General features: G+C 34.6%; 1 protein-coding gene across 3 annotated transcripts in view; it reads right to left on the bottom strand.

Moving 5' to 3' along the window:
• LOC106459867 (beta-1-syntrophin-like) overlaps window positions 1-12,981 on the bottom strand; it is a 75,625-nt gene that overhangs the window by 36,039 nt on the left and 26,605 nt on the right. For all 3 annotated transcript variants that reach the window (XM_013919538.2, XM_022386425.1, XM_022386426.1), the window contains exon 4: window positions 5,105-5,319. In XM_013919538.2, the coding sequence (XP_013774992.1) occupies window positions 5,105-5,319 (215 nt within the window). The remainder of the gene's footprint in view (window positions 1-5,104; window positions 5,320-12,981) is intronic.

Below are 12,981 nucleotides of genomic sequence, written 5' to 3'. Positions count from 1 at the left end.
AGAACAATATATTCTAATTTTTAAAGTATCAAATTGAATTTTGTTCAATAAAAATCTTTCAAATGCGACTGTAGCTTTTTTCCCCCCCACAACCTTGTCTTCAAAATAAGGTTGAGTCTTATATTCCAAAAAATACGGTAATACTCTTTCAACATTTCAGAGATTGGCCCTCTCACTACAGATTCAAGGGATTATACTGATCTTGTTTCCACACAATAATTTTTAACATGTTTTGTGTATCTTCATGAAATTTCTCAAGGTTTTAGTAAACATTACAAATCTTTCATAAATGGAAAAAAGAAACCTGGATTTTTATTAAGTATTTTTACTAAACATTTATCTGTGCAGATATGAAGTCAGTGTTGACTGGTTCAAGTACAAAAAATTTTTTAATGTGAGATTTAAAATACTTTATCATCTGAAAATTATCTTAATTTCATTTGCATAAACATCCTAAATAAATATCAAACGTTTTTTTCCACTAAAACTTGAAATTCCAAAGTACTCCTCCAGAGAGTTTCTACTTCTAACCTTTTTATATCTAATTCCTATGTTTATTTTACCATTAGCAGCTAAAGTAGAAACCTGCAAAACATTAAGTAAAGAATCACTGTTACTGCTACTCGACTGTTTATTTGACACCATTAATAGCAAAGAAGCACATGTAGCACAATAAGCAGACATCTCCCACAAAGTTTATTGTAATCCCAGCTCTAAGAACACAGTGGGAGATTTGTTGACTTGTTTACAGTACAATAATTACAAGAACTGTTTTAAGTAATAAAAGTGTGAGAAAATTTTATGATATGGTTCTGCACAAAGTCTGAACCAATCCAATAAACTTGGAATATATTTGGATGTTAGTTATCCTCCTGGAGTGGTCAGGGTATAGGTGTGTAAGTGCTAATGAACATGTATATATATATATATTATTACTATTTATTCATAAATGCTTAATTTTCAGTTATTTTTCTTAAAACATAGAATAATTAATAAAAAAAATATAACAAACAATGATTTATAGTACTTAATATGTTACAAAATTGATTGACTCACATGTCATACTTTCTAAGCCTTGTTTAGTCTCTCAAAATGGAGGGGGGGGGATACAACTTAATTTTTGTAGATTTTGAAGATGCATTTCAGAAAACCCAAAAAATCATCAAGTTACTATAATGTTGCACATAAATCCACTTTAATTTACCTGGCTTTCTAACTAAGCTGGTTAAAAACAAATACCTCATTTCTGTTTGGAGCAATGACTTGTACAACAGACTTCACCATTTCGAACAAAATTACAAGTTTACCCTTCAAGCCAATTACAAACTGTCAGATTATATATTGGTTATAAACATGTATTTAAGAGAAATAGGTATAAATAGATAAGTGGTTTCAAAAGAACAGAGAAATATGAGAGGCTACTCTGGTTGGTTTGCTAAATATATATTGATATCTCAATAAATCAAACAGGTAGGAGGTTCTTATTATATATTTTAATTTGTAAATGTTTGAAATTTGAGTTTCTAATTCATTAACCTCTATAAACATTGTATGGTAGGCATAATGAAATATAAATTCAGCAATAATACAAGAGGAGGAGCCACATGACAAACCAAAAAAAAAAGAATACTTAACATGTTTTTAATATTTTCTTTCCAATTAAGAAATTAAAACCTATATAATATAAAAATTTGAGTTATAAGCTACATTTTGATGCCAATTTTATTGATGCACATTGATAATAATGTTATTTAATTAAATTTTGAAAATAACTAATACATTGTGAAATATGCTCTTTGACCTGTCCATAGCGAGAGGGTTAATGGATGTGGTATTATCAGGCTTACAAGAATCAGAATGTTTGATAGACTAATAAAGGGGAACTTAAAGCTCAAACTAAGTAAATGCCAGTTCATAAGAGAGGAAGTAGACTATTTAGGTCACATGGTAACTGCAGAAGGTGTAAAGCCAGATGCAAAAAATTAGAAGTATGTAAGAACTGCTTAGTACCAAAAACAGTAAAAGATATCCATGCATTTTTGGGATGTGAAGGATTTTATAGAAGATTTATTCTACATTCTGCAATGCTAGTAACACCTTTAACTGAGTTAACTAAGAAAGACGTACATTTCCAGTGACAGACAAAAGGCAAGAAGTATTTATGAAGTGAGAAATAATAAATAAATAAATGATATATAGCAATAAAGAAAGAATAAGTAATTGAATTTGTAAATTGAATATTACAGAAATAATGTAAAAGTTATGAGACACCAAGGTGGAGATATGAAAAAAAAATTGGTTAAAGGCACATATTTCCAATTTTATAATTAAAATTATATAGATGTAATTATATTTAGAAAAAATGATAAAAGCATACACCTAAATTCATATTCTAGCATTCATAAACAGGATGTCTGTTTTCAATTTTGTTTTAATTCGTTACTTATACAGTCTTGGTACTTACATTTTTACTTTTGTGTAAGTGTTATAACTTCCAAACAATGAAAAATGGATTTTGTAACAGGTACAAGAGTTTCGGGGGTCTTCACTAACACTGAATTTGATGAAAAATCTCTAAAATCTAGAGCACACACAAATTGATAGTTTTGGAAAAAATCCAAGGCATGAAGATTTACCATGGCAATATTTAAATGATGTTCATATTGTTGTATTGATTTATAAGTAATCAGTTACTGGCAGGATCATAACTGGATTACTATAGACTCTATCTGTGTTGACTTTAAAAAAACAAACAAACTGAAAACAAACTTTTATGGCAAAACATAATAATATGAAGCATTTATTAAATATTTCGGAATCTTCAAAATTCCATCGTCAGTAATGTAGAGGTACAAAACAAACAATTGTAATTACAACAACATGATATAATTTGTAATACATAAGAAGTAAACATTTGAATATAAAAAGTATAACAAAATAAAATGAAAAGTATATAGCATAAATAAAATAGTTGATATAAATCTATTTTAATTTAACTATTTCATTTGTGCTACATACTGTTTTCTCTTGTTATACTTTTTATGTTAAAATTGTTTACTTCTTATGTATTACAAATTATATCATATTGTTGTTGTAATTACAATTGTTTGTTTTGTTCCTCTAGATTACAGATGATGGAATTTTGAAGATTCCGAGATGTTTAATAAATGCTTCATATTACATTTGTGTTTTTTTTATTATTAAGTTGGGTTTTCCAAAAAATGAATCAATTACAAGCTTTTATGTAATTAATAGACCAATCAAATAAAACACCAACATTTAATATTTTTCCTTGATACCAATGGCTGTTTTTTTATTATTAATTTCTGAAAACATAATAGAGAGGGTTCAGACCCCCCTGTAGATCTGTGGTTACTTTTACAACATTAAATAATAGTTATTAATTTCTAAAAACAATCGGTGGAAGGGGTGGGGTGGTGGTAGTTTTGACTGTCTTGGACCCCTCCCCTAAATCCACACCTAGTTATACAACAATAAAGAATACAGTATTAATTTCTGGAACAAAAATGGCCAGGGATCTAGACTCCCTGGGCCACACCCTCAGATTTGCATCTGCTTATGCAATGTTTAAAAATACAGTTATGCAGTCATAACTTAGAAACATAGCACTATGTAAAAAATAGTAAATTTACACATTTCTTAATATTTAAGTAGCCAAAGAGCTGGTATTTGGTGGTACTAGCCAATTGCCTTCCCTCTATTCAGCAGTTCAAAATTTGTGACAATGGCAGACAGATTTAGTAGCTTTGCAATAACAAAGGCATGAAGAAGAAAAGTTGTAGTAATGGGAATCAAACACGAGACCACCCTCACAAAGCATCCCTAAACACACATGCTCACTATGAGTGTTTGTTTATTTGCAGTTAATCACAAAGCTACACAATGGACTATTGAAACCACTGTTATAAGCCTTCAAACTTACTGCTGAGCCACCATCACCTAATGTATAAGAATAAAGCTTAATAAAGTCAATGCCAATATATATCACAAAGAAAGGAACAACTAGAAACTAGTATAATTAGACAACTAAAATGGTGTTTAAAACCATGACCACAGGCAAATTTCACACATACATGAAAGATTATTTAACATAATAAAAAACAACAACCAAGTAAAAGATGTAAAAAAAACATAAGGCAGAAATTTTGTAAAGTAAGTTACACAAGGAACATGTAAAATGATGGAATCAAGAAAATGTATGACTGCTGAAATATAAATGTCTCGTACAAAAATATCTAAACATACATCGTTATGATCATGTTTACACTTGTTACCATTTTTTATTAGTGGAGTTGGATATTATGAAAATTTAAAAATAAGAGTTAATGATAAATGAAACAAAAAATAAAACACAAAAGAACGTAGAGGATATGTTGAGATATTACCTCTTGGTTGATTCAAAGATATAATTTCATATCTTGACAGTGATTTTAAATCATTAGTAAAAAACAAAAATATAAACAGAAGTTGTGTGCTTACAAAATGTTATTTGTCAATTTTTTTAGCTCAACAAATATTTTCTAGCAAAAACCTTGAATTCTGCCAAAATATATTGAATAATTACAAAATTCTGCAAAAGATTTAAATCCTAGCTTTAACAAATTCAAACAACCATCATGTCAACAAAACATGTGCAAAAAAGCAAAATATGCCATTTATTTCCCCATTCCTATCAGACAAAACTGTTTTCATAAATAAGCACCAAGTGATATATTTGACAACATTCATGTGCAGTAATACATCTGAAAATGAAAATTTAAATTCTGTCCTTTAAATATTCACATACATTAGAAACAAAGGTATAATAAAACTATACTTGAATTATGATTAAAAAAAGAACCATACATATACCTTTGTAGTTTTTTTGCTATAAAAAAAATGAAGATTTTCATAGTGACACTTTACAAACTAAATGTTTCAAGTGTTCCCAATACTTACTTATATAAAGAAACAGTTACAAAATCATAATGTATGATCTTGGTTGTGTATAATTGCTCATAATGAATGTTATTTTCACTTTAATACCATTATTTTTTTTTCTTTTTCAAAAGTGAACTGAATAAAATACAGTTTTTGTACTTACAAAATCGGGCTTCCTTCATTGCTAGAACAGCATTATGTGCACCCTGAACTAAATGTCGAACCCATGTGGCAAGATCCCTGTGTGTTTCCACTCTCAAGACTCTACAATTAACTCCTTGTCTTGTACCAATCCTAAGTGTGAAGCTTGTGACATCTGTAATACCTGGTATTGATATGTTTCCTGGATGGCTTCGAGTTGAGCTTGAACGGACCAACCTATATTAACAAAATGTGTAAGAAAAATTGAGTTTCTTAGAACATTGTCCCACTTACTCCTATATATATATGTATGTATATGTGTGTGTGTGTGTATATATGTATATGTGTGTGTGTATATATGTATATGTGTGTGTGTATATATGTATATGTGTGTGTGTATATATGTGCGTGTGCGTGTATATATGTGCGTGTGCGTGCGTGCGTGTGTGTGTGTGTGTGTGTGTGTACAGTGACTCACACTAGACTCTTGTGTCACCCTAACCCCACTTCACATTGTAAAGAGACCCTATGTTCTAGACCCAGTGGTTAGGTCCCAATCGGAAAGGATTCTCCATGGTTCACTACCCCAGTAGCTTGGAACTGGTACATGGAAAGCTCTCCAATGCTCCACTCAATGAGGGAGAGAATTTGCATAGGCAAGACCAGAAAATGTGCCCAGATCTCCATTGGTCCTTCAGTTTAGAAAGGTCTTTTACTAAAGACAGTGCATTGGCTAATTCTGAAATCCTGTTCTTCAAAGCCAGCTAGAATTAGCCAGAGAAGTGGGCTGAAACACTGCTCTAGTGTTGGTTCCATGGTAGTCCATGGAATGGTTATAAGCTGGATCAAACAAGTACTATAGATATGTATAGAAATAAATAACATGAGGAAATCTCAAATGGTCTTGTGGAACACCTCATGAACACTTACCATTATCCTGGCTTGATACAGAGTTTGGGTAAGTATATCCTGTGAGGCAACACTAGCCACCTAGTGGGATCCTATAGTGATTGTGAGGTGAGAAAATAAATTTGTACACTCACCAGTACATAGATAGAGGGTGGATTAGAAAATATCCATAGATGGAAGTCTAAATCCCTACAGAGACAAGACAACCAAGTAAAGCAGATAGTGGGCAACAAAAGGTGGGGTGGTCCACATGCCAGCCTGGAGAATAGAAACAAGGGTTGTTGAAAAAGAGTAGCTAAAGAATCTGGGAGGTTATGAATCTGATGAGAAGAAACATAAAAGAGCTTAAAATTACCCCTCCCCCACCAAAGAGGGGTATACCAGAAGGATGAATATGCAGATCCATCCTGTAGGTGTCGAAGGAGATAGATCTCTAGTAGAGGAGGGGTCTCAAGGAATGAAGGGATGGTGATTGGAACCCCAAAAGAAGTAAGAGCATGACAAAAAGAACAAATGACCCAGACAGGACAAAGGAGTTTGTCCAATATGGAACAAACATAAAGAGGGGATATGGGAGAAAGATGTGACCATCAAACCTTGCTATGGAAGACATGGGAAGGACCAGCCAGGATAAAAAAGAAGGTAAGTGTTGTTTAAGAGTTTGAGAGAACACTATGGCATAGACATATGAACAATGGTGAGCAGAGACAAGAGGAGTAGGACACACGTATCCAGGGTGAGGTAATACATTGAACACATTGCTAGAGATTTGACAGGGTCTCAGGTAAGAGTGTAGAGAACCACAGTAACATTCCAAGTAAAGAAGAGGATGGGTGGTGTCTGTGGATAAGGAAGGAACAGAATAGGGTAGAAAGGAACAGTAAGGAAAATATCCTGAGGCATCTGGAAAAAGCAGAAATAGGTAGAAAATGCCACCTGATAACCACAGTAGAGCAAACACGTGAAAGAGGAGGTAACATATTACAAATCAAATCAGTCAGGAGGAAATGGTGATGGGAAGAACAATGAAGACAAAAACACCATGTACTCTGGTACATGAAAGAGGAAAAATGGTGACAAGATTGGACAGAAGGAAAGCTACATGACCAGAGGATACAGCTCAAAGGGCGATGGACTGGATAAGTTCTACACGTGAAGATAAAAGTGAAATGAAAAAGTGACATATGAGGTTGGATCAGAAGGGATGGTTCGATGGGAAGGGGGGGGGGGACTTGGACGATAGAAAATGGAGCAATGGAAACCAAGGATGGGATGGCCAGTAGGAGGCCACTAATATGACTCTGCAAGTGGTGTCTTGAAACACAGCAAGGACCAGAGGGAGGAGGCAGAGAGGAGGACAGGCCTATAGAAAAAGGGCCATGATAAGGCACAGGATAGCAAAGGAAAGGAAGTTTGGCTTTAACCCTATGACTAGTGGTGCACTTGATAAATTCATTTCTGCTCATATCAAAAATTGTTGCCGAGTTACATTCAAAATTTAATTAGACCACTTTATTATCAATGTATTTTAATGAGATTAATATTAGCAAGTATGTTATAGTTCAGTTTTATATTATCTTAGTTTTATTCCTATATTTCAAAAGAAACATTGAAAGCCATAAGGAAAACAACTCATTTTGTTGCCACATAATGCATGAGCTATAAACAACTTCAAAGTTTCGCAATGTAGTCAGACAACTGCAGTCTTATACATGTATGTCTAGACAGTAATGTATGTTTACTTGCCCTATTGACATGGTTCATAAATCTTTGGTTGAATGAAGTAGAAACAAGTAATAAATTTTTTCAACCTCTGATGGGTGCCATGCCCATCTAAACTTCCTCTTGAGCTTTACAACTCACATGTACTTGCTTGATATGTTTATTATCATTAAAAATAGCTCATTTTACACTATAATCCAACAATGGTTATTTTGAAATGGCACCAAGTTCTTTAGCTGAATAAAGTAGAAACAAGTAATAAATTTTGTCAACCTCTGATGGGTGCTATGCTCATCTAACCTTCTCCTTCAGATTTACAGCTCACATGTACTTACTTGACACAAGTTTATTGTCCTTAGAAAGAGCTCATTTTACACTATAATCCGACAACGGTTATTTTGAAATTGGCACTGATTTGTCGTCATTGGGTAGATGTAACTGCCTGTAGTATGGTTGGCTGCTTTGTTGATGATAATATGTTATAGTTAGAGAGACAGTTAAATTGTACTATGTTTTACTTTTATATTTCAATTAATTATGCATCATTTGTGTTTTAAAATTCATATTTGAAAGGTTTAATAATTTTTATAAAATAACCAAAGCTTCACCTCATTCTACAAGGCTTACATTACCAAGCAAGTAGAAAAAGATTTTGCCAAAGGCTAAACTAAAGTATCTATGCCATTCATACCTTCTACCCCTCACAGGTAGTTGTTGACTTGTGTTGACATAAATAATAGATGGTAAAGAACAGGAAAGGAACATAAAACATTAAGATTAAATTATTAATTATTATTCTCACTTGCTCCAATCTTTTATGCCCCACTCTATTGCCCTTGGTGATATTTAACTCATGAAACTTTCCACCTACATCAATGTGGCTTCTATCTTGGCACTGTATACAAACAGCTCATTCATATAATGTTATCACTTTTTTGAGACTGACACAATCCAGTCTCTAACACGTGCTGTTAGTGGAGAGGAAAGGTGGGAGTGTGTGAAAGAAGGCAAGTATTATTGGAAATACATTTTGGATCTAAGAAAATTTTAACTTCCAAAACATACCTATCTCTTCTCACACTGATAGCTAGAATCCCAGATTGACAAGGTGAAGAGGCCAGTGAGGGCTTTATCCACACAGAAAGCATCTGTACAGATCATGGATGTGTCAAGAAAAAATTGGCACCCAAGTGGTGGAACTGCACTACATCCAAAACAGGTATGCTCTTCACCCAGAACTTAAATCCTGTACTGTGGGTGAAAGTTTGCCTGATTTATCATAACTATACGCCAGGCCCCAACCTGTAGCCAAAGAATGATGCATTTGGAGCCACCAGAATCATGACAAGAAAGTAAGTAACACTGAAGTGGACAAACCTTCTCCTCAACCCAAAGAAGTTTGAAAGGCAACACCCTAGGCTTGGAATGACGGGATCGTGTATGCCGCACTCAACCTGAGGAAACAGAACTTATCCGGTCTACACTCATCCTCACTCTCCAACCATGTGGGCAAGGTAAATTCCACTTGCCCTCAGAATTATAAGGAGGACAAGGAAAAAAGTGGTCAACCAAGGATACAAGATGGGACCACTCTGCATTCATTATAACGAGGCAACAGTGGACCCTCTTCCAAGAACAATGTACAGAAGAAATATTGATCAAAAAGAAGGGCCACATGAAGAGACGGAACTCTGGACAAGGTGGCAGTAGAGGAACCCATATGTTAGTGGTGTCTCAACTTAACCCCCTTGATATGGAAAAATGAAACTGTGTAATCCAGTGAATCAATATTTATGATCTCTTGGTTGCATAAAGACCATTAAAAGGAACTCTTGTGCTCTCATCCCAAAGGCATGAGGGATTCAAGTGATGCACATATTCCTAGAAGTAAAAGAACCATCCATGCAATGCGAGGAGAGGTGGGTAAGACTCGGGTGTCCTATTCCATAGCATTGAGCCAAATGAGAGTCAGCTGCGCCAAACTGAGAGATGACATGAAAAATAAAAAATACCAAGACTGATGACATACTGAATTGGAGCAAAAACAGTTGTCTCAGCCCTGAAAATGAAGCCTGCCTTGGTTGTTTCAGAAAGTAGAATCAGGATGTGATGTTCTGACAATTTGAGGAGAAGGTGCCAGCAGTAACCAGTCATCCATAGAATAGTGTGTATACAGTGTGAGGGAATGGATATGACAAGAAAAAACTCATATAATACAGTAGAATCCATGTGAAGCCGATGAGAGTCTAAAGGTAAAAACCCAGAACTGCAGGACCTGGCCCTTGTGCACAACAAATGCTGATAGTGGTGGGACTCCACCACTATGGCAATGTGCAGATAGAAGCCGACTACAACAAACTTGGACATCTACAATCCCAGTAAAAAATATCAACTCAAATTGAGGGATAAGTAACTAGTGAACCTTGGATAATCTAGGCACTGATATAGATGAGAAAGATCAATGGCTGGACACCAATCTCCTGTCTTCATATGCCCAACTACTGACACAAATAAAACCTCGGAAGAACTAGCACAACTCTCTCACTAACTCCTAAACCAACCAAACTCAGATAGCCTTAGAACTTAGTTCCAAATCCTGATGATCTGAAGGACATGGAAACCCTACATGTTGGGTGGATAATAGTGTTGATGATGTGATATGAATGACTAATCCTGACTAAGGCCCTACAGTGCTCTTGGATCCATGGTTAAGATTATCACACACACAGAAATTCTCAAAGCCAAGACCCAAAGACCCTGAAGATATACAATAATCACAGACACCACTGGCAGCAATCTGACTGAGCAGGAGAAAGCTTTGATACAGACAGAATCCATTCTGTGTACCAAAGTATCAATGGGCTGATGTCAGGGGTCGGGACTATGACCACTGTAGAAGCCAATGAAATTCGAAACTCCAAGGAAAACAGGGATGAATGTAGAAGCCAAAAATGGAACTAGTGGATATGCTAACAAGGGATCCAGCTTGTGATCAATGAAATTGGTGATCCTGAGAGCCTTCCAACAAAGTCAAGTGAAAGGAAAACAAAATGGTAGATATTAGAGTTGGAATACCGTAGACTTACCCCATCAGGGGACACTGATCTATTCAGGTTAACTGCAAACTCTGACTAAGAACTCAGAAAAAATTGAAGAGCAGATGTATTATTTGAGATTAGGAAAAATGCTTCCACCTGGTGGTGGTAGTTTAAGTCATGAAGTTCTGACAACTGTGTCATAACTCTCCCTTCATGTAACTGAGAACTAAACCTCCCAGCATGAGCCACAATATCCGTGGGTGGAGATAAAACTTAAAATTCGCTCCCAGTGAGATTCAGGCTCAAAAGTACACTTAAAGAACCAACAGGATAAAAGAAATCCAAGGCAGCTTATCCCAAAGTGGCCTACTTTTCTATTTTTATAGGATATTTAAAGACTGTTTTGATTACTGTTGATTGGAATATTTTTTCAGGTAAATTTGTTTTGTTAGAATAAAGCAATGTTGAGCCATATGCCATATCCACCACAGGGAATCAAACCCCAGATCCCAGTGCTGTGAGTCTGCAAGCTCACCACTGGCCCACAGGGGGACTGAGAAGCCAACAGACTAAAAGAAAGTACATGAAAAACCAAATCTAAATTCTCTCCGAAACGTCGAGGATCACCCTCAATTGCAGCCTCAGAGCCCTACCAGAGGAACACCACAGAACTGAATATGTCTCAGTCTCACTACGAATAAGATCGCTGACAGTATCACCCCCCCCCTCCTCCCACACACACACACGCAGACATTCATACCATAAATAAGCTTCCCAATCGGAAATTTTTTTTAAGATTATTGTTATTACGAAAATCAACTAGACAACATTGATAATGTTCAAAGTATCCCCAAATGATCATAATACTGGGAAACCCATTAGTGACGCTTTGTCGAGAAAAAGTGATAACATAATCTGAATGAGGTGCTTATATACAGTACCAAGATAGGGGGTGCACTGATCCAGGTGGAGAGGATCACAAAATAAATATCGTCAAGGGCAATTCATATGATAAATATCGCCAAGGGCAACTGAGTGGGATATAAAAAAACTGGAGCAAGTGAGAAAAAAATCAGACCAATGCTTAGATGAGCAAAGGAAAAAACCCTGGCACTCGAGTAATATCTATCAGTGTGAGAAGAGGTAAGTATGTTTTGGAATTGTGCATATGATCCAAAGAAGATATTTTTATATTCCATTTCTTAATTTTAAATTTTTCATTGCACCGTACGTAGATCATAATAGCTAGAGTTAGTGATATGAATAATAAAATAGTAACATTTACCTTAAAAAACATCTTATATTCATTTAGGAGGTTCCAGAGATTATTCATATGAAATGTAAAAACTGTAAGATAATAAATAGTATTTTTTAACTAGTATTTTTTAAATAGTATTTTCATTTTTAATGAAAATCCACTTGCAGGTGAACTATTCAGATTCCAAGTGCAAATAACTACATTAACCCTGTTGGCCTGGGTACACTTTACTGCACGACACAAAGTTTTAGTGTCTTACATTCAAAATTTAATTAAACTACTTTTTGTTTATGTTATACCAATTAGAATACCATAAAATCTTAGCTAATAATCCATATTTTAATAGTATACAAGTTTTAAGTTCTTAATTCTACAAGGAAATATATAAAAAAAATCTTGAATTTCCACTAGTGCGACATACGTGACACATTTTATCTTAGCATGTCATCATCTCTATTTTATTCATCACCCTCTTGAAAATGTGCGAAATTAAACATAAAATACTCTCTATAAAATCATTATTGCTCAAACAGACCATAATCTTTATAGCCTTCAGTTTTGTTTGGTTACAGAGCTATTGAATAGAAAATCAGACCCCTCCTGCCACACCCACTTGTAACATCCTCTCTTTCACAATTTGTTGATAGTTCTCTCTTACGTTTCATTATATATTACTTATAACCAAGAGAAAATCAAGGTTTTGCTATAATCACTAAAAAAAATCAGGCTTAACAAGTTATTTAAGACTAGACAAGGTAAAATAAGTAATAATAATAAAGAATATAATTAAAATGGTTCACGAGGCACGCACGCGAGCAGCTCGTGGGTAATGTAATTGGATAGCGTAATGTGAGCTGCACATTCCCCGAGTGATTTACAACTTATAATGGCGGGGATAGCAGTTAGACACGGTTCAAAGGGCAATAAAACAATAAAATTAATTATAAATAGATAGTATAATGTTACTAAGTT

The sequence above is a fragment of the Limulus polyphemus genome, unplaced genomic scaffold, assembly GCF_000517525.1.
Source record: "Limulus polyphemus unplaced genomic scaffold, Limulus_polyphemus-2.1.2 Scaffold671, whole genome shotgun sequence".
In the NCBI taxonomy this organism is placed as follows: Eukaryota; Metazoa; Arthropoda; class Merostomata; order Xiphosura; family Limulidae; genus Limulus; species Limulus polyphemus.
Note: the sequence above shows the minus strand (reverse complement) of the source record. Positions and strands in the feature narration are given on the sequence as shown.